This window comes from Dermacentor variabilis, chromosome 11, assembly GCF_050947875.1.
Source record: "Dermacentor variabilis isolate Ectoservices chromosome 11, ASM5094787v1, whole genome shotgun sequence".
In the NCBI taxonomy this organism is placed as follows: domain Eukaryota; kingdom Metazoa; phylum Arthropoda; class Arachnida; order Ixodida; family Ixodidae; genus Dermacentor; species Dermacentor variabilis.
This window is the reverse complement of record NC_134578.1, coordinates 103,616,452-103,642,167: the sequence shown is the minus strand read 5'-3', so window position 1 is coordinate 103,642,167 and position 25,716 is coordinate 103,616,452. Positions and strand designations below refer to the sequence as shown.

The 25,716-nt window shown below is 49.3% G+C and overlaps 1 protein-coding gene across 1 annotated transcript in view; it reads right to left on the bottom strand.

The window, feature by feature from the left end:
• The window catches only part of LOC142563405 (solute carrier family 13 member 1-like), a 52,612-nt gene that overhangs the window by 11,305 nt on the left and 15,591 nt on the right, over positions 1-25,716 (bottom strand). Inside the window, exons 3-9 of the mRNA XM_075673958.1 lie at positions 22,337-22,459; positions 20,253-20,421; positions 18,726-18,898; positions 14,903-15,084; positions 8,319-8,438; positions 5,259-5,378; positions 915-992 (exon numbers count right to left, since the gene is read on the bottom strand). Coding sequence (XP_075530073.1) covers positions 915-992; positions 5,259-5,378; positions 8,319-8,438; positions 14,903-15,084; positions 18,726-18,898; positions 20,253-20,421; positions 22,337-22,459 — 965 coding nt within the window. The remainder of the gene's footprint in view (positions 1-914; positions 993-5,258; positions 5,379-8,318; positions 8,439-14,902; positions 15,085-18,725; positions 18,899-20,252; positions 20,422-22,336; positions 22,460-25,716) is intronic.

Here is a 25,716-nt window from a genome sequence, read left to right as displayed (position 1 = left end):
TAATTCACCATTTAGAAAACAACAAATTATTACAGCCGTAGCACTGCGGTTCCGGGAAGGATAGGTCAACGACAGACCACCTTATCCGCATAGAGTCAAATATAAGATATGCGTTTTTGCACAAACAATTCTTCTTTTCAGAATTTTTAGACATGGAAAAAGCCTACGACGCTACCTGGCGATATGGTATTTTACAGGATCTCTCTTCAATGGGTGTGCGGGGAAACATGCTAAACATAATCGAGAGCTATCTGTAAAGCGCACATTCCGTGTGAGACTTGGCACTGCTCTGTCTAGACCGTTAATCCAGGAGACCGGCGTTACTCAAGGTGGGGTGCTTAGCTACACACTATTCATTGTGAAAATGAATTCTTGGCGCTCAGAATTACCTAGTACAACATTGTTTAGTGTTTTTTTTTCAGTAAATATAAAAAATCGGCAGGCTGTGTTGGTGAAATGTTTTACAAATGTACGAGTGATAACGCTAAAGCAGGACATCTTCAGTGAAGCGACGAAACTGTCTTATATACAACCCGCCGCGGTTGCTCAGTGGCTATGGTGTTGGGCTGCTGAGCACGAGGTCGCGGGATCGAATCCCGGCCACGGCGGCCGCATTTCGATGGGGGCGAAATGCGAAAACACCCGTGTGCTTAGATTTAGGTGCACGTTAAGGAACCCCAGGTGGCCAAAATTTCCGGAGTCCTCCACTACGGCGTGCCTCATAATCAGAAAGTGGTTTTGGCACGTAAAACCCCAAATATTATTATTACTATTATTATTATATACACGTTCATCAAAGGGACAAAAATTTCTGCGGGCCAGCTTGCATCTATGCCGCGTTCAGGGGCGCAATGCTGACTGCTGTTTTTGGCGCAGTTGAAGAAAAGCTTGAAGCAAACAAAACAAAAGCGTACTTCCAGTGTCCATGAAGGGTCAGCCTGTTCTCGAAAACTCCCGGGGGCAGCCTACGCTCTTCCTGGCGAATCTTCGCTCTGAAACAAAGTAGAAGTTTAGAAACTCGCGGGAAATATGATGCCCAAGACTTAGCCTTGGCTAGCTGTTTTCGCTATAGGGCCAATACGCATAAGGACTCTATACAAACAATTTCTCATTACTTAATTCCCTATACGCACGCACTCATTTGTGGAGACAGGATCTTCTGGTCCACAGATTAGATTAACTTGAGGTGCCCGGCGTGGAGACTTGGTAAGTTGGCCAGAGCTAACCGCTGAACGAGACAACGCAAAATGGTTCGCGTAACCCCAATCAAGAGATGCGAAGAGAACAGTACTGTTTCGAAAGGAAACTCAGGTAGCTAATACTCCTGTTGAGATTACGAGGAAGCAGTTTAGAATAAGAGGATGTCAAGTTCTTTTTCTCCTTTTTTGCCTCTTAAAAGGTTATGCAAGAAGCATGACCACTTTCTTGACCCGTAGCCCAAAGGCATTAGTGGGTACCATCAGTAACTATTAGTCAGAAGCAGGGCAATCCATTGAGAATTCAAGGCAAACGTGGACATGTCCAAGGACATGAACATTATAGGAACGAATACAATAGCGCACATACTGACAGAAAGAAAAAAAAGCCGAATAATCGAATTCAGCAGAGCAGAAGTGTTCAAAAGGCAGCAACGCACAGACAACAAATAGTATTTAATATCACGGCAATACTAAGCCCACGTAGTAATGTTAAAAACGAGACAAGCAAGAAGAGGAAGGAAGAAGTCAAGAAGGAAAGTTCACAGTTCAGGAAACACGAACGGGTCACCAGTGGTTTATTCGACTTTAAGATGTGACGAGGGAAACGAAACGTGTGATGAGCTGCCAAAATTTTGACGGAGTGATAATACTAGAAAGTTCGCAGGCATGCGATGAAATCGGCAGACAAGACTGGGGTAACTGGAGACCGACAATGGGTTCAAATTGACATTTAATATCAGTATTATTATTATTATTATTAATATCAGTATTATTATTATTATTATTATTATTATTATTATTATTATTATTATTATTATTATTATTATTATTATTATTATTATTGCCGTTGTTATCGACAACATTTTGAATAATTTAATATTATGAAAAACTTTTGCTGCAGAGTTTCTTGGGCAGTTCAAGCAAGCATATAGCACTCATGGTTATATTGCGCTCAGTTTTACGCAGACGATATTAAGGAAGGACACGACGTGGACGGGCGTAGCGCAATATAACCCCGCTGCGCTACGTCCGTCCACGTCCTGTCCTTCCCTAATATCGTCTGTGTAAAACTGAGCGCAATATAACCATGAACGTTCACCAACTAGCCCCCTTCATTGCTTTACTAAGTATATAGCAGAGCGGTAGTTGCCCTAGTGTTGACCACTTCAAGTACACTCAGTTCGTATCACTTAGTGCTTATACATGTTGAAGGTCATGCTCACGATGTAGAAGAATCGTCATCTGCCTTAGCTAGCGTAGCACGAAACTAGCAAGTAATACTGATTTCTCAGAAAACTTCGCCTTCGAAGAGTACAACCTCAGAGTAACGAAAGCCTCTGTTGCACACCATCGGCGGGATGGGGTAACAATCATAGCTACGATCATGTTTGGCGCAGTGGCTCACTCACGGTGGGAAAGACAGGCCAGCTAGCGATGTTCGAGCACTGTGACTGTCTTTTTTTATGCGATCTTCAATAGATACCGTCTGCACGTTTTAGATGAGCTCTGATATCGCGGAGGCTAAGTAGGTTGTTGGTACAGTGTGGCGCTCGGCGATCTTGGAGGTAATAACGGGATCACGATTTAAGGCTTTTTTTCTCTTACGAGAGTAGGATGACACTGCATTTTCGTTATTGTTATATTCTTTTACACGGTGCACGAGAGTAATGCAAAACGTCAGCCGGCAAAACAGATGCTTCTATATGAGGACGGGAGTACGGTACGTTATGGCTATACACATTTAATTACGTCATTTCGTTTGCACGACCCACTAAAATCACGCATTAGAGATACTGAGAAATAAAAACTTACGAGCACCAACACGCCTTTTGCTACATGGACCTCGATGTCATCATAAATATTAAAATAAAAGAGCTCTCTACTGTGTTTCAAGGACCTCCTATGTTGTAGCGCAATAGAAAGCCTGCCATTCGAAGTGTCTATAATCGTGCAGTGGTACTCCGGAAGGCTAGTAAATATTTTTAGAATTGAATTTTTTGTCCTAAGTAGTCTCTCAGTAGAGCTTTGTACGGATGCCTACAACACTGATTACTGGACGCGAGGCAATCTCGAACGCACCACTCCGTTCAACGTGACTCCGTTCATTTGCACAAGTGGGCGCCACTTTTCTACATGCGCTGGCTGGAAACGAAAAAAAATTACTCCCTCACGCAAATAAAAGCTGGCAGAAGAGCATAAAATACAATGTCAGGGACTACAATATTGTAAAAAAAGAAAATGCCTCTCTCTGCATGTTTTTTTTTTTTTTTTTTTTTTTTGAGGGGGGGGGGCGGTTACGTGACGCTACTGGGATTAGTTGCATTCTTTCACCGTCGGGCACCGCCACATGTCGTCCTTGCACCACTTTCAGAGCCAAATACAAGCATGCTTGTTTCCTTCAATGTGGCACGCACTCTTCTTATTCCCCCTACTATCCAAAGACATGTTCCGAGCTGTGGACAGTCCATTTAAGTATATCATTCAACAAGGAACAACCCATTGGTTCCAGGATCCGGAAAAAGAACACAACTTTCATAAATTTCATAACAACCCATTGGTTCCAGGATCCGGAAAAAAACACAAAGTCCATATTTGCAGTTCCATTTGCATATTTGCATAAAATTCATATTTGCAATTTAGAACGTCTAAAGGGTGTTCGGTTAAGAGCAATCGACGTAACACATATTTTGTGTACCCGCTTAACAGGGAAACGATGCAACACAGCGGACGACGGAAACAGGTGGCGAAATTAATGCTCGATTTATTTTGGTTACCAGGTACCCAGTGGTGATTGAGTCGTCTCGCTTACCGTTTCTATACTTAGAAATGCTCAGTTTTCTCATGGGAACATACATCTCCGAACGAAAATGTTTAGCTTATTAATCAGTAACATAACGTATTTGACGGAATATTTTGGATGTTAACTTTAGCTCATCGAATTTTTAAATATTGCCTGTGGCAAATGGCAGAATTTTAAACCCTGATCTAAATTACGCGACGAATTGGTCATTACTCCCAGGAGAAATCGATATTCCTAAATAAATAATTAGCACAATTCCGCTAGTTAATTTTTAATATAATTACTCTGCAGCACATATTTCAATCTACGAATAGCAGCTGGTGCGTTTGCAAGGCATATCGACTTGGAACTAATTCTGAGGATGGCGCTGGTTTCCAGATATGCGCCGTCAATGTTGCGGCAAAAATGCACTGTTATCCGACTTACCTTTCAGAAAAACGTCTGTTCTATACACTGAAGTACAAACGTAGCTGGAACTTCAATGCATTTCGTCGGACATCGAAAATTGATATCTCGAAACTGGTGGAGTCCTGAGTATTCGTTCTAAGTGGGTGTGCCTTGAGAACTCGCAGGCTACTCTTCGTAGATAAAAATACGCGCCATAGAATTATTAACAGTTAATTAGTGTACTTGCGATACTTATTCAATCAAGCATTTTTATTTCTCGTAGAAGTAATGCACGTTTTATCGAGTAATTTAGATCAAGGATCACAACCGCAGGGATCTTTCCTTTATAAATTTCGTGCAGCTAATAAAGAGCATCTTTTAGGTCGACCCCTGTATATTGAATTCGCCGAAAAAGTAAAGTATAACTTCAAATATGGGTCGAACTGTATCTTTTCAAAAATATAAAACCCAATAAACTATACAAGTGACACACCCTGATTTACCATAAGCACAGCTACCAAATCTTCATAGTCGATGCCACAAATTGCATCCTCGTCAAAATTGCCAGAGAACTCAGTCTCAAACAACGTATCCCTCGGGTGTGTTGGATATGCAGTTTTTCGTAAATCCAGCATGGGATAATGTCCACATAGGCTACAGAGCGCGCACGACTAAAGAACTCCCTTAGCTCGGTACTATTGCTAGCTTTGTTTACAAATATAGGCCGATATTCTATGGTCACGGACATAGGTCGATAGCTCACTCCGGATAACATTTCCGAGAGAGAAATAAAGCAAACCGGTCTTTTAATATATACGGCGTATATATCGAGTGATGACCAGTGTGAAGAAGCTAGCGGCGGTGCTTCTCACCGCTCCGTCTTCATCCTCCTCAGCAGGTAACACCACAGGTAGAGGGTACACAGGAAGATGGTCGGCATTGAGTAGAAAGTGAAGGTGAAGCTGCCCAGGACGTGGTACTCGGGATACTCCCTGCGTGTGCGACAGCAAAGGTTGTGCGGAAGCCGACAATGATCGATGCTGTCGGCTTCACACGTACCAGAATGCAGATTGTTTTACGGGAACGTTATTCGCATCGCACGCTTTTCAGCCGGCGAGCAGGGATATGACGGGCCTAGAGCCAACACGTTCAGTCGTGAGCGAAGCAGCGGGCCGGCGTCTGTGCCCGATGACTACTGCCGCTCTCAAGTTCGAATTTTCGCCGCCAGGTGCCGTGATATGTCACCAAGCGCGCACCGTAAACCTTCCAGAGGCGCTTGAATTTAAAGTGGACGGAAGCATCACCCGGTCAAAAGTCGAGGTAAGCTTAAAGCACATCTAAGTTTATAAATTATAAAGTATTGGTGGAAAATAAAGCACGGAAGAGATTTATGCGACCGGATCCATTTCAGGCACAGGTGGCGATACAAGGCACATAGAAAAGTTTTCAGCAAGAACAAGAAAGTTTATGGAGATGTGTACAAAAGTGGTAGAATGAAAAAACATGTACGGTATACCTGATTAAATCAAGCAGGCTAGGCGACTGTTTTTCACCGCCTCGCTTCAAAGGGGATGTCAATAAATGATCATCATCATCAACGACGCACGCTAACCGCTCAACCGCGCTGGGCCAAAAGCACGACCACCCACACTGCTAAGGCATACTTCTCCACTATTGCTCGCTAAGAATGTGGAAAGTGGAGCAGAACGAAAATGGCAGTTTCGCCGAATCACTAACTGCGATGTCAAGATTTAACGTTGCGCTTGAACATTGAACTTCTCCTACGGTGTTCACACTATGGTCGGGTCCGCCTAACGCGTACGCGACATACGCGCGTATGCCGAAATTTCGGGCGCCCTGAACAGTTTCAACAGGACGTGTAGGGCCTGCACCATGACACCGCACAGGCGCCACAACGACACCCGTAAAGAGCCACGTCTGTAAAATTACAACACTTTATTGTTTGAGCACTGACATTGCATGGAGCTTTTAATATATAATAGTCTGCGAATATTTACGATAAAAGACACGTGTCGTGAGTGTTATGTTTCGTGAAATTCGTTCGGGGACTGCCATTCTCCAAATCTTGATAAATAATTTAGTCAAGAACGTAAGACCTGTTGTGAACGCTTTCAGTGGTTGAATAGAGCAGCAATATAACCTGCATACGCGGCATGAACCTACGCATATCCACGCATATCAAACGCACGCCAAATGCACGCAGGGTGGCTTAACGAATTTCCTCGTTCCACTGCTTAGCGCGATGTCAAGCATTGTGTTCCCGATTTGGCGGGCTGCATTTCCTTGGGAGCGGAATGCGAACACGGGGTGTAGCCTTCACACCGGTCTCTCTCAACCACTGCCTTAGCGCGACGACCAGCTAAGCGAAACTGGGGTCATGCTCACGCAGGATGCGCTCCAAGTCCGTATGTCTAGTGAAGCCACCGCCACCAACCCGCAAACTCTAACATACACCCTAGAGAAATCCGTTAAACTGTCATTTATTGAAATTTTATTAATTATTACATCGCACATTCTAACAGGTACATAAATATAATTAACCGTAATTTCACTGCTCGCTCTTCGCCGTCGTCTCGGTCGTACAGTTTCAAATTGCTGCTCTTCCGCTTCCCTATTAGTTTGCCTTCTTTGCCACAAGTAGTTATTTGCTTTGGTGCAGAATAAAGGATGCGACGAGCACCCGCTGTTGTGGCGTAATGGCCTGTGGTGCTGCGCTGTTCGTCATCATCATCAGCAGCCTATTTTATGTACACTGCAGGACGAAGGCCTCTCTCCCTGCGATCTCCAATTACTCCTGTCCTGCGCCAACCAATCACCCCTGTCCTGCGCTGCTAAGCAGGATCAAATCTCGACCGCGGAAGCCGCATTTCAATGGGGGCTAGACACAGAAGCGCCCGCGTACCGTGCGTTGGGTGCGCCGTAGAGAACCCCAGCCTAGGTGGTCAAAACTCATCCGGAGTCTTCCACTACGGCTTGTCTCATAACCACATCGATCGGCGCAAAGCTCCTCCCTGATGTGGCGCGGCTGTTGCATGCAGCGTTTAGTGTGACAACAGGGCGGAGGCATAGGCAATGATGATAACTGTTCTCCTTCCCCTCTCGGCTGGCGAGACCAAGCTATGACAGCGTACTTGAGTTGGATCGCGCACGGCTCGGGCGCGCGCTTCAGGATCGGCCTCCCGGCCCTGCGGTTTAAACTCGGCATCTGTGGAGCGCAGCTTCGGGTCGGCCCTACGACAACGAGCCCGTTCATGAACCGATTCTTCGCTGACGCTCGCGGTATAGGCAGCTTATTTCTCAGGAGTACGCACTGCTCGTGGTCTTCCCATAGTCGTATCTGGGATGGAATGTGCGGAACCACTAATCCAAACCTCCATATATTGGGCGCAAGGCGAACCGCTGGAGATGCGGGAGCTGCGATCGTTTTGACGATTGGTTGGATTCGTATGAGAATTGACGTTGGCAGCCGGCACTTATTGCTGGCGCAGGAAGGTCCGGCAGCCACTCGCTGCTAGCATTGCGTTTCAATCGCTGGGCACTTTTCGGTGGCCGCGAACCGCCAGCATAGTATCTGTTTCTTTCGTGGCAGGGTAGAATCAATCGATGCTGATCTGTCTCGATCGCCGGAAATGCACCTTGTGACAACCATGTGAGATTTGCGTTTAAGATAGCATTCTCACAGGAGGACAGGAGTCACTCCAACCCTTTCCCCCTATCGAGTTATTCTTTACCTCTCCCGCTAGGTCACGTGGCCCCTTTTTAGCCAAGTCCGACAACGACGGCACAGGGTCCGCATAAGCAGTTTGGCTGTAAAAAGCTCAGTATCTCATTTTCGCCACAGCATAAAAAGGGGCACTGTCCACCAAAGAACACCTTCTTATGCTTTTCGGGATAGTCAGTTTATATCTCACTTGGCCATGTATGCCAGCAGGTCGTTGAAGGCCGGGGAGTGGAGCTGTGCTGTTGAAGCCAGCGTTGAGCAGTAGATGACGGCCGTCAGGAGGCACCGGCGTAGCCGCTGGCGGTACTTCCTGGGTTCGTATGAAATAAACGGACATCAGAAAACGCTTACCCAAACGCCCTTTTACTAGTGCGTACGGGAATGCTCTCCCCAAGTAGCATTTCCCTTCTTTCCTTCAATCTCCTTTGCCCCGTGCAGTAAAGCCAGCCGTACATCTCTCAGATCAACCTCTCTGCCTTATTTTTTCTCCTATCTACTGTGGATGTCGTCATGGTTGTTTGTCTTTCAACAGACGTTCCGCAGAATGGAGCGGATTTGGAGCTTTTTAGGGGAGAAAAGGAAGGGAAGCTGTTCTCGGTGTGTTCAGATATGTCCGGCCGGCCATGCCCAGCCTCAATTTTTAATTTTGATTTTGAAAAATTCTCTCTTGCTGCTTGAGTTTCCAAGAGAACGAAAGCAATCCTAGCTTTAATGAAAGAATGATCTTCATTAAATAAATATAGAAGTGTTCTGCCAGTCAGAAGCGCTTTCTAGTTTCACAACTTTTACCGAATCCGCAATTTGGCCAACTCCTACAGTAAAAAAGTGTACTGGCTAGGGCTCTGAAAATATTTATTGATGGAGGGCCGGCAAATAGCATTCATTCTCGCTAACTACCATGGAGTATCATCGATATGATATGGATAAAAAATCACGAAAACAAAACATTGCACAATATCAGCCACAATCCTGATTTTTGCTCATTCTGCATCTACGTATTGTCACGTACGAGTTTGCGCCGCTGTGGAGAAAAGGACGTTGGGAGGTGAAGAGGAGGTTGAAGTGTCTCAACGATCGGTAGATGGTGTTACTCTGGCTACTGAGCCACGACCTTGTAACTCTATATATTGTAAATAGATATATTGTCTCCCCGTAACAGTTTGGTGCAGGTGCGGGGTAGTATCGCCACAAGCCGGCCCTGGATCTTCGCAGCGGGCGTCACATCTGTTCCGCTGTTACGGCCATGACGCTGCCTCCGCCGCTCAGGCACCAGCGGAAGTAGTGCTAACCCAGCTACGTCACCCAGGAATCTTCCAGGTCGACGTCGAAGACTGGCTGACGTCGTATGAACGCGTCGGTAAGCACAGCAAGTGGGATGCCACACTTTTGTTGGCCAACGTCATATTTTACTCTGGAGGAACCGCGAAGATATGGTTCGAGACGCATGAAGCCGACATTAGAAGCTGGGACTCCTGCCAGGAAAAGCTACTCGATCTTTTCGGAAGACCTGTGGGACGTCAAATAAAGGCCAAGCAAGAGCTAGCGTCTCGTGCCCAGACATCAACCAAATCGTACGTCGCGTATATTCAAGACGTTCTGGCTCTCTGCCGCAAAGCGGACGCGGACATGCTGGAGGCCGATAAGGTTGGAGACATATTTAAGGGCATCGCGCACGATGCGTTCAACTTCCTGCTTTGCAGGAGCTGCTCAACGGTTGAGTCCATCATTAAGAAATGGCGGAATTTTGAGCAAGCGAATAGCAAGCGCATCGTACAACGCTTCCACCGACCTCCGAATACGGCTGCCACTTCCTCCTGCAACGACACAAACCGGGTCATATCACGACCCTCCGGCGTCACATCCGCCTACAACGCCAAGCTTGACACAGGTCATCCGTCGCGAACTTGAGGCTATGGCTCCAAGTTCTCACTGCGCCTATGAGCATGACATGACCATCTCGCTCATTACAGCTGTTGTCCGCCAAGAAACTACAAACATGGACATCCAATCTGCCATCCGCCCACGTTCCATCTCTACCGCTCCTGTCATTGCCTCTGCTGCACCTCGACAGTCGTTCCCGAATCGATATCGGAGCCCCTCTGAGTGGCGAACACCGGATGACAGGCCAGTTTGCTTTGCTTGCTCCCGGGTCGGTCACATCTCCCGCCACTGCCGTAGTAGCCGCTGGTACTCCTCGCCTCGACCATATGCTGATCGTCGCTTCGACGGAGACCCTCGGCCTCTGTCGCCCCTCACTGTACCATACCATGATGCTCTTCCCTCTCGGGGAAACATCACTAGTCGCTCACCCTCGCCGCAACACCGTCAGTCCCGTTCGCCTACACCTCGACGTCCCTCGACCCCATCCAATGCGGGCCGCTTCTCGGGAAACTAAGCAATGCAGCCCCCGTGAGTGAGGCTGCATTGACGACTCGGACTGCAAAACCTCTGCTGGCCCTGCTGCTCGACCGAACATTGTTGAAATTTTTGTTGATGATGTACCCGTTCAAGCCCTCATCGATGCTGGCGCTCAGGTGTCGGTTATGCGATCAGATCTTCGTAGCCGTCTCCGTAAAGTCCTGGCACATGCCGAGTCGCATGCCGTCCAAGTAGCTAATGGCAGTACAACAGCCGTGATGGTAATGTTCGCCAGCCGTCTTACCATTGCCGGCCGTCCAGTGTTAGTAATGTTCAGTGTACTGGCCGAGTGTCCCCACGAAGTGATTCTTGGCATCGACTTTCTGACTGCCCATTCAGCACTTATTTACTGTGCAACCGGCACCCTTCGCCTGAACTGGCCCATTACTTTGCCGACCCGACCAAAGACCAAAAGTTCCGCCTTCATTCTACTGAATTTCTTCGACTGCAACCTGACGCTGCGACTTCCGTCCTCATGTCGCCTTCTCCACCACTTCGACATGGTCCTTACTTGGTGTCCCCACTTTGCGACGTCCTCCTGGCCCTTCAAATAGCACTACCAAGCTCGGCTTCCTCTTCTGAGCTTTGGTTCGTGTCTGCAAGTGCTTCCTAAGGGTGTATCTCTCGCTGTGCAGTCCCCTTTGGAAGACTGGAGTAGCTGCTCTTACGCCCGAACCACGATTCGACACTGCTGCAGCTTCTGTCCCTCCTACTTCACGCAACGACCAGTTTACTCCAATGATGGCTACTGATTTACGACCTGCTTACGCCGACGCCCTTCGCCGCATTCTGATGTCCTATGAAGACATCTTTGATTTTGGCAATCGCCCGCTAGGTCGAACCCATGTGGTCACCCATCCAATTCACAGTGGTGACGCTCCTCCTATACACCGGCGGCCGTAGTGTGTCTGCGGCTGAACGCCAGGTGATCCAAATGGAGGTGGACAAAATGCTCTTCAAAGGTATTATTGAGCCTTCCTGCAGTGCGTGGGCGTCACATGTAGTTTCGTTAAAAAGAATGACAATACCTGGAGATTTCGTATCGATTACCGTCACCTCAATAAGGTTACCAAAAAGGACGTGTATCCGCTTCCCCGTATTGATGACGCGCTGGGCTGCTTACACGGTGCCAGCTATTTTTCGTCGACTGATTTGCGCTCTCGCTACTGGCAAATTGCAGTAGATGAGCGAGACCGCGAAAAGACCGCCTTCGTCACTCCAGATTGTCTCTACCAATTTAAAGTGATGCTTTTCGGACTGTGTAATGCCCCTGCTACCTTCGAGCGCATGATTCACTCTCTTCTGCGCGGATTCGAATGGACCACATGCCTCTGGTACCTTTATGACGTCATTATTTTTTCACCGACGTTTGATAGCCACCTCCACCGTCTCTCAGCTATCCTTGCTGTTTTTCGACGAGCTGGCCTACAACTAAATTCTGCAAAATGCCATTTCGGCCACCGCCAAATACGAGTACTTGTCACTTGGTTGACGCTGCTGGCGTCCAGTCTGATCCTGATAAAGTTCGTGCCGTTAGTGAGTTTCCATTTGCGCGTTTTTCTACCGATGTCCGGAGTTTCCTAGGGCTGTGTTCTTATTTTCGGCGATTTATCCAGAACTTTGCCGAAATCGCTCGTCCTCTACAGACCTCCTCAAAAAGAACACCACTCCAGTCCAGACCAGGCTGCAGCAATACTAACGTTTATCAGTCGCCTTATCAATCTACCCGTGTTGGATCATTTTGATCCACATGCTTACACAGAAGTTCGCACTGATGCCAGCAGCCATGGCATTGGCGCTATCTTGTCCCAACGACAGCAGGACACCAATCGCGTGATCGCGTATGTTAGCCGTCCTCTTTCAGCACCAGAGCGCCACTACCCCATAACAGAACGTGAATGCTTGGCCCTTGTTTGGTCCATTGCTAAGTTCCGCCCTTACCTGTTCGGTAGGCATTTCACCGTCGTGACAGATCATCATGCCTTAGGTTGGCTATCCTCATATAGCTCAGAGACTCGACAGGCCGTCTTGGCCGCTGGGCTTTACGCCTGCAAAAGTGCACCTTTTCCGTGTGCTACAAATCTGGGCGGCTACATAACGACGCCGACTACCTCTCCCACTATCCTGTCGACCCTTCGGATGACACCGAAACTGATACATATACCTGCGTTTTGTCGAACTCCGGCTTCTCGCGCATCGCCGGCGAGCAGCGTCGGGACCCATATTCGCGATCCATCATCAAACGCCTTACCTCGGAGCAACAGGGCGTTTCCATCCCTATGTTTGTTCTCCAGGATGGGACCTTGTACCGGCGCAATATGAATTCACATGGTGCTTAACTGCTTCTCGTCGTTCCCCAGCATCTGCGCTCGACAATTCTCTCGCAGTTACATGATGGGCCCACTGCCGATCATTTGGGTGTCTCCCGCATACGTACGACCGTGTGCGCAGGCGATTTTTCTGGCCTGGGCTATATCGCTCTGTTCGAAGCTACGTCGCTGCCTGCAAACTTTGCCAACACTGCAAGAAGCCTCCATTGTCTCCCGTTGGGCACCTTCAGCCTATAGATATTCCCAGTGAGCTATTTTACCGCGTCGGCATGGACTTCCTTGGCCCATTTCCAACTTCATCCTGGGGCAACAAGTGGGTGGCCGTTGCAACGGACTATGCCACGCGTTATGCCATAACGCGGGCCCTCCCTATGAGCTGCACAACTGATGTGGCTGATTTTCTCCTTCGTGAAGTGATCCTACACCATGGTGCCCCACGTCAGCTACTCACTCATAGAGGCGGCTGTTTTCTTTCTAAGGTTGTCGACGACCTTCTTAGCTCTTGCTCTACGCCCCACAAGTTCACGACGGCTTATCGCCCACAGACAAACGGACTTACCGAGCCTCTCAACCGTACACTCACGGACATGCTCTCCATGTACGTGTCTGATGATCACCGGAATTGGTACTGCACCTTACCCTTCGTGACGTTTGCATACAATTCGTCGCGTCACGATATTACTGGTGATTCTCCGTCCTATCTGCTATATGGCCGTGACCCACTCCTGCCTCTTGACTCGCTGCTCCCTTCCGATGTCAACACTACCACGTTCTATGCTCACGACGCCATTGTTCGCGCGGCCACAGCACGTCGCATTGCCCGCGACCGTCTTCTGGCGTCTCAGACTATCCAAAAGCACCGTTACGGCAGTTGCCGTGGGGAGGTTCATTTCAGCCCTAGGTCACTTGTCCTGCATTGATTACCCTCCCGTCGCGTCGGCCTTTGCGAAAAACTACTGCCGCGATACATCGGGCAATACCGAGTTCTTCGCCAAGTCGCCAGCCTCACATATGAGATATCACCTGTGGCTTCGACGTCTTCTACCCCTCCAAGAACTGATATCGTGCACCGTTTCGCGATTAAAACCCTATAACTCGCACACTGATTCCACTCCCTAAGAAGCATCGAGACGATGCTTCTGCCGCCGGGTGTTAACGCCACGTATATGAGTTTCTGCCGCTGTGGACAAAAGGACGTTGGAAGGTGAAGAGGAGGCTGAAGTGTCTCGACGATCAGTAGGTGGTGTTACCCTAGCTACTGAACTACGACCTTATAACTCTATATATTGCAAATAGATATGCTTCCTCCCCGTCACTATATAAATAGCACGGTTTTCACATTTAGTCAGCCTATCGCCATGCATGTTTCTGAAGTTTCAGGCCAATATCTCGTGTAGATAACAGTGCCCTAATTCGTTTCGCCTTAATTAATACCGAAAGTAGTGGGTTTCATTATCGTCCTTCACAATGTCAATTGGAATCAAACTTGGAGATATCGCCAGTTCGCCCATATCTTCAAGTGGTTTCGACTCCCACCAAAGGTCGTGGACTCGGGCCCCTTACTTAACACTTTTTTAATTAAATTTGCCTTAATTAACACCACAAGTCGTGCAGGCGCTTCTTCGCCTCGGCTTCACGCTTTCTTATAAAGAAATCGATGGCCTAATTCGCCCTAAATAACACCAAAGGTTGAGGGTTCGACTCCCACCAAAGGTCCAGGGTTCGACTCCCTGTGAACTTCGGTGCCATGAATTTTGGTGCCATAACGCCGGACATCGGATGTTTCGCAAACCCCGTACTGAACTGTAACGTTATCCCAAATCAGACAGCCAGTCATGACCCATCGCCAGTCATCCCAGACCAGCCTAACCCACCTAGCCCGTCAGCAAGTCATTAGAGTGTTTTAGATTAGGGAGATGCAAGGTGTTGGGGCCGACGAGTGCTAGGGGGTCTTAACGCCTTGCGTCCCTCTAATCTAGAACTCTCTATTCAGTCTATGAATCCCGATGGCCGTTTGCATACTCACAGGACGTGCATGTTTCCCTCGGGCAGCAAGGCGAACTCGCGCATGCGCTGTCGGAAAGCGCTGGGATGTCCCTCCACGAGTCCGCTGTCCTCGGCCGTGACGTACAGCGTGGAGCTCCGCTCGTCTCGATGACTGCGCGTAACGGGAGACGGCGCACCATTCTCGGCGGCCGCCCCAGCAGCCTGCAGAGAAATGGTACGATGTCGAAAGCAGCTCAGCTCGAGCGCCTACCCCAAAGTGATCTGCACGAACTGCTTCTACTCATGAACACTCCGAGTGCTGCGTGACGAAACGCAATGCGGCCGCCGAGAATGGTACGATGTCGAAAGCAGCTCAGCTCGAGCGCCTACTCCAACGCGATCTGCACGAACTGCTTCTACTCATGAACACTCCCGAGTGCTGCGTGACGAAACGCAATGCCTAATGCCGAATCACTGACAACGCACTCACTTTATTTACGACAGCAACTATATGAACATCCCAAGCGGACTTCCGCCGTCGAAGTTGGTATCGTCGGGATGTTCATATAAAGCCCAAGCATGGTAATATGGCGTCCGCGCGCTGCATGCTGTAGGTGCGAGCGAAAGTTTGCGAGGATGAGCCGAGAAGTATGGTGGCTTGATACAGCGGTGTTTCCTCGTGCTCCCGAGACAGAAATGCGAGGAGGGTGTGCGCCGTATTCGCCTGCGCTGAAGAAGCGGGGGGGAGGGGGGCGAAGCAGAAGTATGTGCGCGTGCAAGGAGGAGGGTAAGGGGTCAGGTTAGCGTGCACCTCCTCTTCTGCTCCAGCTTCGGCGGCCATGTGCGACTAGCGGCAATCTGCGCTGGGTTCCAAGCTGATGCGCTGATGGCTTCGCGTGCGCTGTGTACCCGCGCGCCTAGTGCGCGCTCAAGCGAGAGGCAGCCGCGAACGGGGAATTCGTTCTCCGTTGTTGCCGCTCTTCATCACGGCAGCTTTCTAACAGCGAGTGTGCGCGGTGATCGAGTGACATGTCCTCATGTTCGCCTGTATGCTACGTGGCAACGTTCTTGTTAATTTAGTTAGTAAGGGAACGTTTACAGCAGTTTATGCACCTGATAAAACAACTGTCCTTACTTCGCATAGCTTTCTAATAATTTGCTTTCGCAATCAATGCTTTGCCTGTCGGGCGATACTGTGAATTCTTTAATGCAAAGATTTCCTTGTCTCTTAATAAACTCTTCGATGTAGATGCGACGGTAGGTAGGTTCCCATCTCGCTCCGTTTGAAGCCTCTTTAGTATAACCGACTCTCACAACTGGTACCATGTGAGCGAGCCGGATGTCGGGTGATGCACAACGTTGATTGCAGATGCGAGGGGGCATAAATATAGAGCGGTGCCGTAATGGGTCATGCGCAGATTATGCAGGATCGCGTGACGTCATGGAGGGATTCGTGCGGCGGTCCCCCAGCCCCTCGTCCCAATGTTCAGCACGTTAGGCCACAGACGCAGGCGAGGCACAAGAGGAGAAAAACCTTGCCACCCCCGTACGCAAATGCAAGCTAGCGTTGATTGATACGATTGGCGAGTGTGCCACGTCATGTAGCGAAAATTTCCTTCTCCCGTCAATTGCATCACTTTCTCCACTCCTTCCATGCGGCCGCTAGTGCTTTGAAAGGCAGTGTGTGACGTCAGGCAGCCTTCGTCAGCAGCCCGGGTCACAAAGGAATAGTTTTTAACGTTTCAAAGCCGCACCGCAATAAATCAGTCATCGTGCCATCGTTGTCGCCGTTATCGTCACACATACGTTCGAATCACACACGCAGTTGCTCTTCTTTCACGGATATGTTGCATGAACCGGTAAAACTATGCGAAAGCCCAAAGGATGCTGAAAACCAGCTGCTCGCAAAATACTTCGCATATACCATTGATTCCGGCAATGTGCAGGACCTGCCTAGCTCCCTCGCCAGGCCCCATAGCAAATTTTCGTTATAAGCTGGAAGTTGTCACATGTCCTCTAGGGAGCGTTTCTTATTTTTCAAGTCGGCTCATTAATAGCCGAGATAGAAATATTTCAGTGCCGCGAACCCATAATTTCAGCAGGCGGGCTCCACTCGCCCCGTCTAGCCTCCGCAAGTGAAATTCCTTCCCTGCGTTCGCCCATACCAGACCTCAAGGATCACGTGACGCATACGTCAAAGGCCCCGCCTTCAATTTTTCTTTCTCGCTTTTTTTCGGCGCTACGCACATCCGCTGACGGCGTCGCGCGCGAGCTGTTCTCTCGTTCGCGCAACGCACGATTTCGCGAGCTGTGCACAAGGACACATGACTAGCGGTATAATTCAGTGCTACACGAATACTAAGGCAGAGCAAGCGGATCGCAGAGCATGATCACGCGCTGGAACACGGTAGAAAATGGCATAGTTTCGGTACTTGCGCGCGTGACTGCACGACCGTGGGAACAAGCAGACGAAGCATAAGTACATCTCTCTTGTTTCGGTGCGAAGTAAAACAAAAAACACGCCGACATTCCGTTTGTGTGTTTCACTATTTCTCTAAACTTCAGTTAATCAATTCAAGCAGCAGATCACGCAAATAACAAATGTTGCCTTGAATAATTATCGAAGTCACGTGTCGCTACGAGCGACGTCACACTGAAAACACGAGCACGTAGGTGCAGGGACACGAGGACGTCACCGTCCGGCTTCGAGTGTGGTCGCCGCGAGGGAAAGGGAAATAAGCATTCTGATTGGAAATTCAGACCGTTCCGCGGCGCGTATCGATGTAATCCTTTGCGAACACGATCGTCGGCGCGCATTGCATGCTCTGCGCTTGTCGGCTCAAGATGGCCAGACCTGGTGAGGGGCCCTGCAAGCGATTATTCCACTAGTTTCACGTAAAAACTGGGATTACCTCGCCAACCTTCGCTTTGCAGGCCACATTACACTGTTCTGGTGCAGAGGTTGCAGTTGGCGAACGCTGGCGAAGACTCACAACAAGTGATAAACAACAGCGTCTGAGGTAGGTATAAAACAGATGCTCAGCAACATCACCAGGGAACACTGCTTTGTGATGGTTACCAGTTAGCCTCTCGAAACTTTAAAGGAGTGCGTTTATCTAGGACGAGTGGTCACATGGAGACTGCGCTTTATGTAGGAATCTACAGACGAATTCAACTGGACTGAATTGCGAACCCTTTGAAGTGGTGAATTTGCGCCTATCTTTGAAAGCTTATAATCTTAGAACTTTGACATTATTAACCTATATGGGCACGGGAACGGATAAACAGCGTCACGAAATGCGCGTACATAGAAACCACATAGACGTAACGAGTGCCGACTTCAAACCAAAGCTTATCAGAAGCGCGCGAGTGATGTAAAGGGTTTATTCAAGCGATCAAAATAATAGATAATAACCTAATGGCAAGATAGTACAAAATTTGTTTAGGACGAGGGGCGGGGGAGGGTGTTTTCTTTTTACCGTTCTTTTGCTATCACAAAAAGACGGAACCTTGTATTGAGGGGCAACGGGGAAAGAAGTCGTTGCATCGGAATTCCGTGCTATTTTCGTTCCAAACATTCCAGCAGAAATATATTTTACTGAAATCTAGGAAGGGTGCTAGAACAAGGGTAATGTTCAATCGCAGGGTGCTGGAACAAGAGTGTTCAAGCACCCTTGAACACTTATGAACGCTTGAACGCTTTCTGGCGGCGTTCTACATTAATTTCGCATCACTCGATGCCTGAGGTAGATATCTACGTTCATGTGACGAAATATCGAAACGTGCACCTTGTACTTACGCAGCACCACAAAAGCCCGCCCCTTTCTTGACAATCCTGCCGATCGTTCATAAAACTATAATACCTCAGCGGTGACTGAGGATCGGCGACCCTGGACTGGTGCGCCTTCCGGAACCGATTTGTCGGTGACGGAGGCCCGCTGCGTTTCGGTGCTGTCCGCTCGTGTGATCTCCGCCGTGGGCAACTTGTCGGTGCGAGTCGGTTCTCCTGTTGTGTCGCTTCGCGCATCGGGCAACGCTGGGCGGAAAGAAGGCGCGTTTCACTCTGCATAGACTCCGTAGTGTCTCTTTTAATGCTATGCAGAAGAGAAACCTGGCGGAAGCTTGTATGTGAGTATTTGAAAATGGACAATAAAGACAAACACGAACTCGGTTTACACTGGCAAAATATCCGTTCGCATTACAGATCCAAAGGGCATTGAGCGAGGTGGGGGACGGGGTTTGGTTATTACAATCAAAGCACAAGCAAACTCAAATAAGGAGCAGGATCACAAATCAAGTCAGTTAGGCCCCATTCGCACGTATACTTTTAATAGCGTCAACGCCAACTGGCTATTCGAGATGATCGCCCTCTGTGTTACATTACTTAGCAACAGTGCGTGGCAGCATGTGCGCGCGCGCGCCAGTATTTATTTAAGCTAAAGACGCAGAAATGAAACGGACAGATTTATCGCATTCGATAAATTGCTTCACGAAAGCATGCATTGCATAGATTTCAATGCGTGCGTTGGTTCTGCATGTCGACTCACTTCATTTCTTCTCTTACGTTTCGGACGTTTTAGCAACCTCGACAAAATAATACCATCATGATTTCTCGTTATTTTACAACATGCTTGTAGAAGACCTCTTTATTGCCATCTGATTGTAATGGTGTAAAAAAAACAAGAAAAGGAGTAGTGATTACGTTTCCGCAGTTTGACGCATTTTCTGATGTAGACATGCTTAAGAGGAAGGTTTTGCTTGGATACAATCGCAGGGTAATGTCGGGAGAACGTATTAGTAGTAGGAGCAGTATGTGACATTTAAAGGAAGGCTGTGAGGACACCTCTAAAGCACTGCACAGGGGAGGGATGAGGGGAGTAAAAGATGACAAGAGGAAGGGGCCTCCCCGGTCAAGGCCAACAGTTTCGTTACAACCTGGCTCGATCCCGAAGGAGGTGCATTCTAACACAGCGTCTCGAAGCGTTGCTTTCCACGAGGCAAGAATGGAAGAATCTGACACGCTACCGTTCCTGACGCAAGGAGAGCGGTTAACTCTTTGGCCGAATGTAAATTAACGCGTACACACGCGCACTAGCTCGTGTTACGTGACACGACGCACGCGAGAGTCATCTCAAACGGCTAGTTGGCGCTGGCACGACAGGCATCACGTAATCGTGGCCTAACGGGGCGAAAGATTTTGTCACGTTGCCACGACAGGGGAAATGGAACGTATGGGCACACTTCCGTCTCGTCAGAATATTGCGATTGCCTATCGCCGTCCTGCAGCCGTATTTTCTCATCTCCGCCTTTTGTACATCGAGCTATACTCTTGGCCGCTTTAAACCTTGCGAGAAGCTTACAGCGAAGCAACTCGCTCGCGGTAGACTCACGCTTGATGTGGGGATCCAAGAGCACGAGGCTGAGCTCGTCACACACGCCGTCCACGACCGAGAGGAGCAGCAGCGTCGTCACCAGCGAGTTGAATACGAAGCACATGATCACGCTGCCAAGAGCGGCTGCCGTCAGCAGGCTGGGCGGAAGAGGGCAGAAATCTACCGTCTGTCGCAGCTAACGTTATCCAAGCTGTTCAACAAAAAAATATATATATTTAAAAAAACACGGTTCACAATACAATTATAAGACCTACGGTGTTCACTCTTCATCGTTCTGAAAACCAAACGCTGGGAGCAGCAGCGAGCGAATTGGCCTTCGTGTTGCCTCTCATTTAAATACGAACTAAGCAGCGAGAACACAGCGCATGCGAAGCCCGCAGCGAACCTATGCTCTGTATGCATCACAGGGGTGCGATCGGAGATGGTTGTTCGGCGCGTTCGTTCGGTTGCCGGCGCGCGCGATTGGCCTACTCCGCGCCGACGTCGCCAGCCGGCCGCGGGGCACCGCCCCGTTTTTTGGTGACGTCAAAATGACGACACGCTCCTGTCAATCATCCGCCCACCGAGCATTTCGTCCGAACGCGACGGGAGTTGAGAAGTTTGGAGCGATCATACGGCTTCGCATGGCGCGTCTGGTGGATTGGATTGGATCCAACAGGCGGCCTTTTCGGCTGCGGAATGGCACGTTTGAATCCAATCCATAGTTTAATTCTCGAAAATCGCGCTTCCGTTGGAAACTTAGGTTGTTGCGCTGGCGTTTCTAGAGGAAGGAGGAGAGCGGGTGGCGGTGCGAAACGCGTTTGAAGAAATGGCAGAAAGTGAATTCCGGCGTCGTTTTTGTTTCTCGAAACAAATAATTCGTTGGTTGTACAGAGAAATCGACAACATCATCGGAGCCAGCGAGCCACTGGGATGTTGTCGCTGCCTCTTGAAAAGTGCGCCACTCTTCCCGTCGTTTTTTTGTTTCTTTTTCCTTCTCGCTGTGCGCGACACCACCTAGGGACGACGCAAAGAACCTAATAGTTATAAATTGCAGTAGTCACACGTACTACTATTTGAAAACGTGTTTGGGCTTGAGAAGAAAAAATACATTTTTTTAGATAAAGATTTCATTCAATTGGAAGACGAGAAACATTTGGCTTTGTAGTATACTGTTTGCAAGCAGATGACAAACGAGGGAGGTAAACTTCCGGGGAGGTCACCGCTTCCTGATTGGCTGCTCTCTCCGCCTCGCTGTCACAAATTTTGCATACTGCAACTTTGTGACGTTGCAGCAACTGAACAGAACGCGTATCGAACAAAATATCTCCGATCGCGCCCCAGGTCGCTTGCAAAGTGGGGCCTGTGCGACCGCGCTCAGCCGCGTCACACGCAGTCGCCTGCAGAGTATAGGAGCATTCCACCCCCCTCCTTGCGCGCGGTAGAAGACCGGTGCGCTTCCACCTCACTTTCCTTCCTTCCGATCCCGAGATCAAGCAACACTTCGTAGATAACATGCCTGTGCACCCTGTTTTATCACTCCATGCTACTTGGACCGAAATTGCCACTGTCAAGCCCGGCGTGACGAAAGCGGTGACGTCAAAATCACCACGCCTTCTTCGGTAGCGTCGCCATTAGATTATACAGCAGGCGGGCAAGGTAACATGACGTCATGGATCGAAGTGCACAGGCCTTGCGCTATCTAGCAGGGATTGGCTTAAGCCACCATCCTCTCGGCTCAACCTCACACGCTCTCACTTGCGCCTAATAGCATACGGCGCGCGGCCACGGTGTTATCGCACTGGACCTTATACGGAACATCAGGGCGATGATGCCGGCGATAACGACGGCGGAAACGCGCCTGCAGTGTCCATATAGTTATCGCGATAATAAATAAATTTCCCGCGATGCGGTAACTTGAGCCTCGGCTCCCAGATTAGTCTTAGCGTACCGGTAATATGGTTATAACTGCGTGATACACCAGACTTAAACTCTGCAAACATTGGTTAATAGCATTCCGCTACGTTCTCGAGAAAGGCGGCTCGATATAATGTATTCGGTCAATCAGCAGACTTTTCTGACTAGCGGTGTAGAAAGATCACCGGACACCTCGTGGCGCTGGGTCCCAACCTGACCAGCAGGTGGAGGGCGGCGCGCCTCGCCAACGTCGACTCAGCCATGGCTGCGGCGATGGTCGTCGCCGAGACGAAGTAGAGCTGAGAGGGCTGCGACAAAGCCAGGGAAGGTGCACGGTGAGGAACGCTTGAGCAGTTGTTATACTTCATTGTATAAAGGCTCGAATGTATCCACCCTGCAGCTCAACAAAGGAGGGACGCCACAGAAACACAGAACACGAACGGGCGCTAGTCCCAACTACGTTATAATACATGTGTTGTTACATGCGGTTACCCAGATGTTCGCAGCGTTCCGCTGACTTGACATTGCTGCGGCTCACGAGTCCTGAGCGGGGACAGGCAGAGGATACGGCGGTGACGTAACGGTGAACAAACAACATTCAAAGGGGCCTTGAGCCACTTTTTATCGAAGTGGAGAAAGGCATTTGAAATGAAGATAGGCTATTTCAGAAATGCCTTGCCGGAGAAATAATTCAATGCGTTCAGCAGAAGCGAAGTTATTGGCAATCAAAGGGACACTAAAGGCAAATAATAAGTCAAGCTAATGTGGTAGATTAGTGCTCGGGAATCTCTAAGGCGTCAATATTGCCGCGAACAGAGCCTTAATAATCAACAAATTGAGGTAAATGCAGGCCATGGTTAGAGACTCCCCTTGGACATTCAAGCACTTACTTGCCCGATGACGAAAGCACTCCTCGGAGAAATTCCGTCACTAGTACTCAACCATCCGTTGCAAAAAAATATCTTTGTATTGTATTATAAATGACGAAATAAAATGCTACTTGTCCAGTTCTATCTCAATTCTTCAGAAGAAAGTACTCATTGAAATTACCCTTGACATGACGCGGGTGGTACAGAGGTTTCATTTTCGCTCAACTCCGCGCGGTCCACGCTTTTATCGAGTAATGCTGCGCTGGTATTGGTGGCTCGCGAAACTCGCACAAACTGCAAGTAGCAGATAATTCAACTTCCATGTGATATCCCGTGCTACACGCACGGTTTACACCACTTGACCAAAAAATTGGAGGACGCTTAAGCTTCGCCTTCAAGAGTGGAACGCGACAGCGTTCCCATCGACCCGCCAAGGGGTGTAAGACAATGCGCTACGGCGCAGGGATCACTTACAAGGCGCCCCGCATGGGACTTTGCGGCCACCTATCACACGGAGAGCGTCGAGCAACGCAGCGTTCGGCGCGGCAACGAAACGTCCGCCTGAGCAAACGGAACGAACCAAAGAACTCGGTGTCTCGGAGGGGGAAACGATCTACGCCAGCCAAACGTCGTGATCGGCACGGGCAGAGAGATAGATAGATAGTGATCTAAAGAAAGGAACGGCGCTTGATTCTGCAACCCGCGTGGGAGCACGGCGAAGCGTCGTCAGCGGAGAGGGAGTCGGAGCCGCGACGCGCCTGGCACCGGTCCGCGCACAGCCCCAATGCGCGCATGGCACGCCACCTGTCGGGGCAGCGCCGTACATTGAGAGGAGGGGGTCTTCTGTGTTTGCCGCAAGATGGCTCTGCGTGTGCGGTAAGCGCAGAAGAAATGTAGCGGAAACTTACTTCGCTACTCGTGTAAATGCGACTTCTGTAAGTTACATGCTCATAATTACCGATATACACCGCAGTATAACTTTCTACGGCACGTTTTTAAGGCAACACCGCGTTCACTAGAAGCGCGTTTGTACCGCTTTCAAGCGTCGAACTCGTGGCTGAGTGGTAGCGTCTCCGTCTCACACTCCGGAGACCCTGGTTCGATTCCCACCCAGCCCATCTTGGAAGTTGCTTTTTATTTATGAAGTGCCTGCCGTTATTTATCGCTCACGGCCAACGCCGCGGACGCCGACGCCGACGACACCGGCTTTTCTGCGACACGAGCTCCTTAACGCTATCGCGTTAAAAGCAGCTGCAGCGGCGAATCCACCACTCTGTATTGGCTCGGTAGCGCCGTCTGTCGGGCGTGGTTTTACTCACCGACGGCAGCAAAGGGTGGTGATGGCGTATGAAACGTCACCACTCCACCGGTTGGGTGGCGAGAGATTTGACTTTCGAAAAAGGCATTCGGACCCTTCAGATGCAATTCTCTCGTAAACTAAGTCTGTTCTTGGTGTGGAACAAGCGTTGCGATGTTTCTGGAATGATATTCAAGCAGTCCACGTCGACTTAGTATTTGCCTTTTGTGTCCCTTTAAACACTGCCTCTACTGTGCTCCCGTTCTTTCTTGAATGCCTTGCACTGCGAGTGCTACGACGCAGTGGGGCGTGCTCACAGCCTTCAAGATATCACCGTGGCGCGCAGTTCACATTTCATTTTGGAGACGCCACGACTTACGCCTTTGGCGCCTGCGACGCGCTAAACATGGGCCAAACGCAGTTGTCATCGGCGAGCCGCTGTGCGCTTAACCAGTGGACTCGTGGCGACACCCCGCGGCGGCCGCGGTATCTGCGCCATGTAGCCGACCGCAGCTTGATGTCCGCTATCAGCCAATAGCAGCCGTCAATGGGAACGAAGAACTAAAGCGTCCGATGACGAAATAAAGCGTCCAGAAGAGAGTGAGCATAGGGCCTGCTGTTGAAATGAAAGCGCGTGAGAGAAAGGTGACTTCGCGATCCGCTGGCGAGCTCCACCGCAACGCGTAAAACAGCCAAACTTCGCAGAGATGCTCATAGCAGCGTATGCTACCCGCGGACTATGTCACTTGCCCAAGCCCGAGGGCTTTAAGCCCGAGGCCTCTTTTAGTACATTGCTACGGAGCGATCGGCACTACAATGAATGAATGTATGGTTTTTATTGTCGCAAGGGCCAGACATGGCCAAAGAGCGCCAGATCAGCACTGCAGCCACGTACCCTAGCACATGAGGGTTGGACCCTCCCGCATGCAGCCGTGAGCGGCTTAGCCGTGTCTAGGGAAAGGGGAATCCTGGGGGTTCAGTCGATGCCGAGTGTTCGGACCTTGAAGGCCCCCCGGAGGAGGCAAGACACCTCTTCGGCCCCTAGTTCACGTAGACGGCACCTCCAGACTGACGTACTTGGAGGAAATCGGCAGTTGCCTTTTTCTGCCCTCTTGAATCTTTTCTGCTTTCTCACCCGCTTTTTCATCTTTCCTGTCTTCTACGCACTCCTCTTAACTTCCTATTTCCGGGCGGCAACGGTTAACCTTGTGTAATATATCCAGTATTGGGTATATATACAGGGTGTTTCAGCGAACACTTTCAAAATTTTTTAAAGGTTTCTGTGGCAGATAGCTCGATAACGCGAAGTCTCCATACAAAGGACATTTCGGGGAAACAGTTCTCAGAAAGGGGCCGACTTACTTCGTATGGTATCCACTTACTTTATCGGCGAAACGGA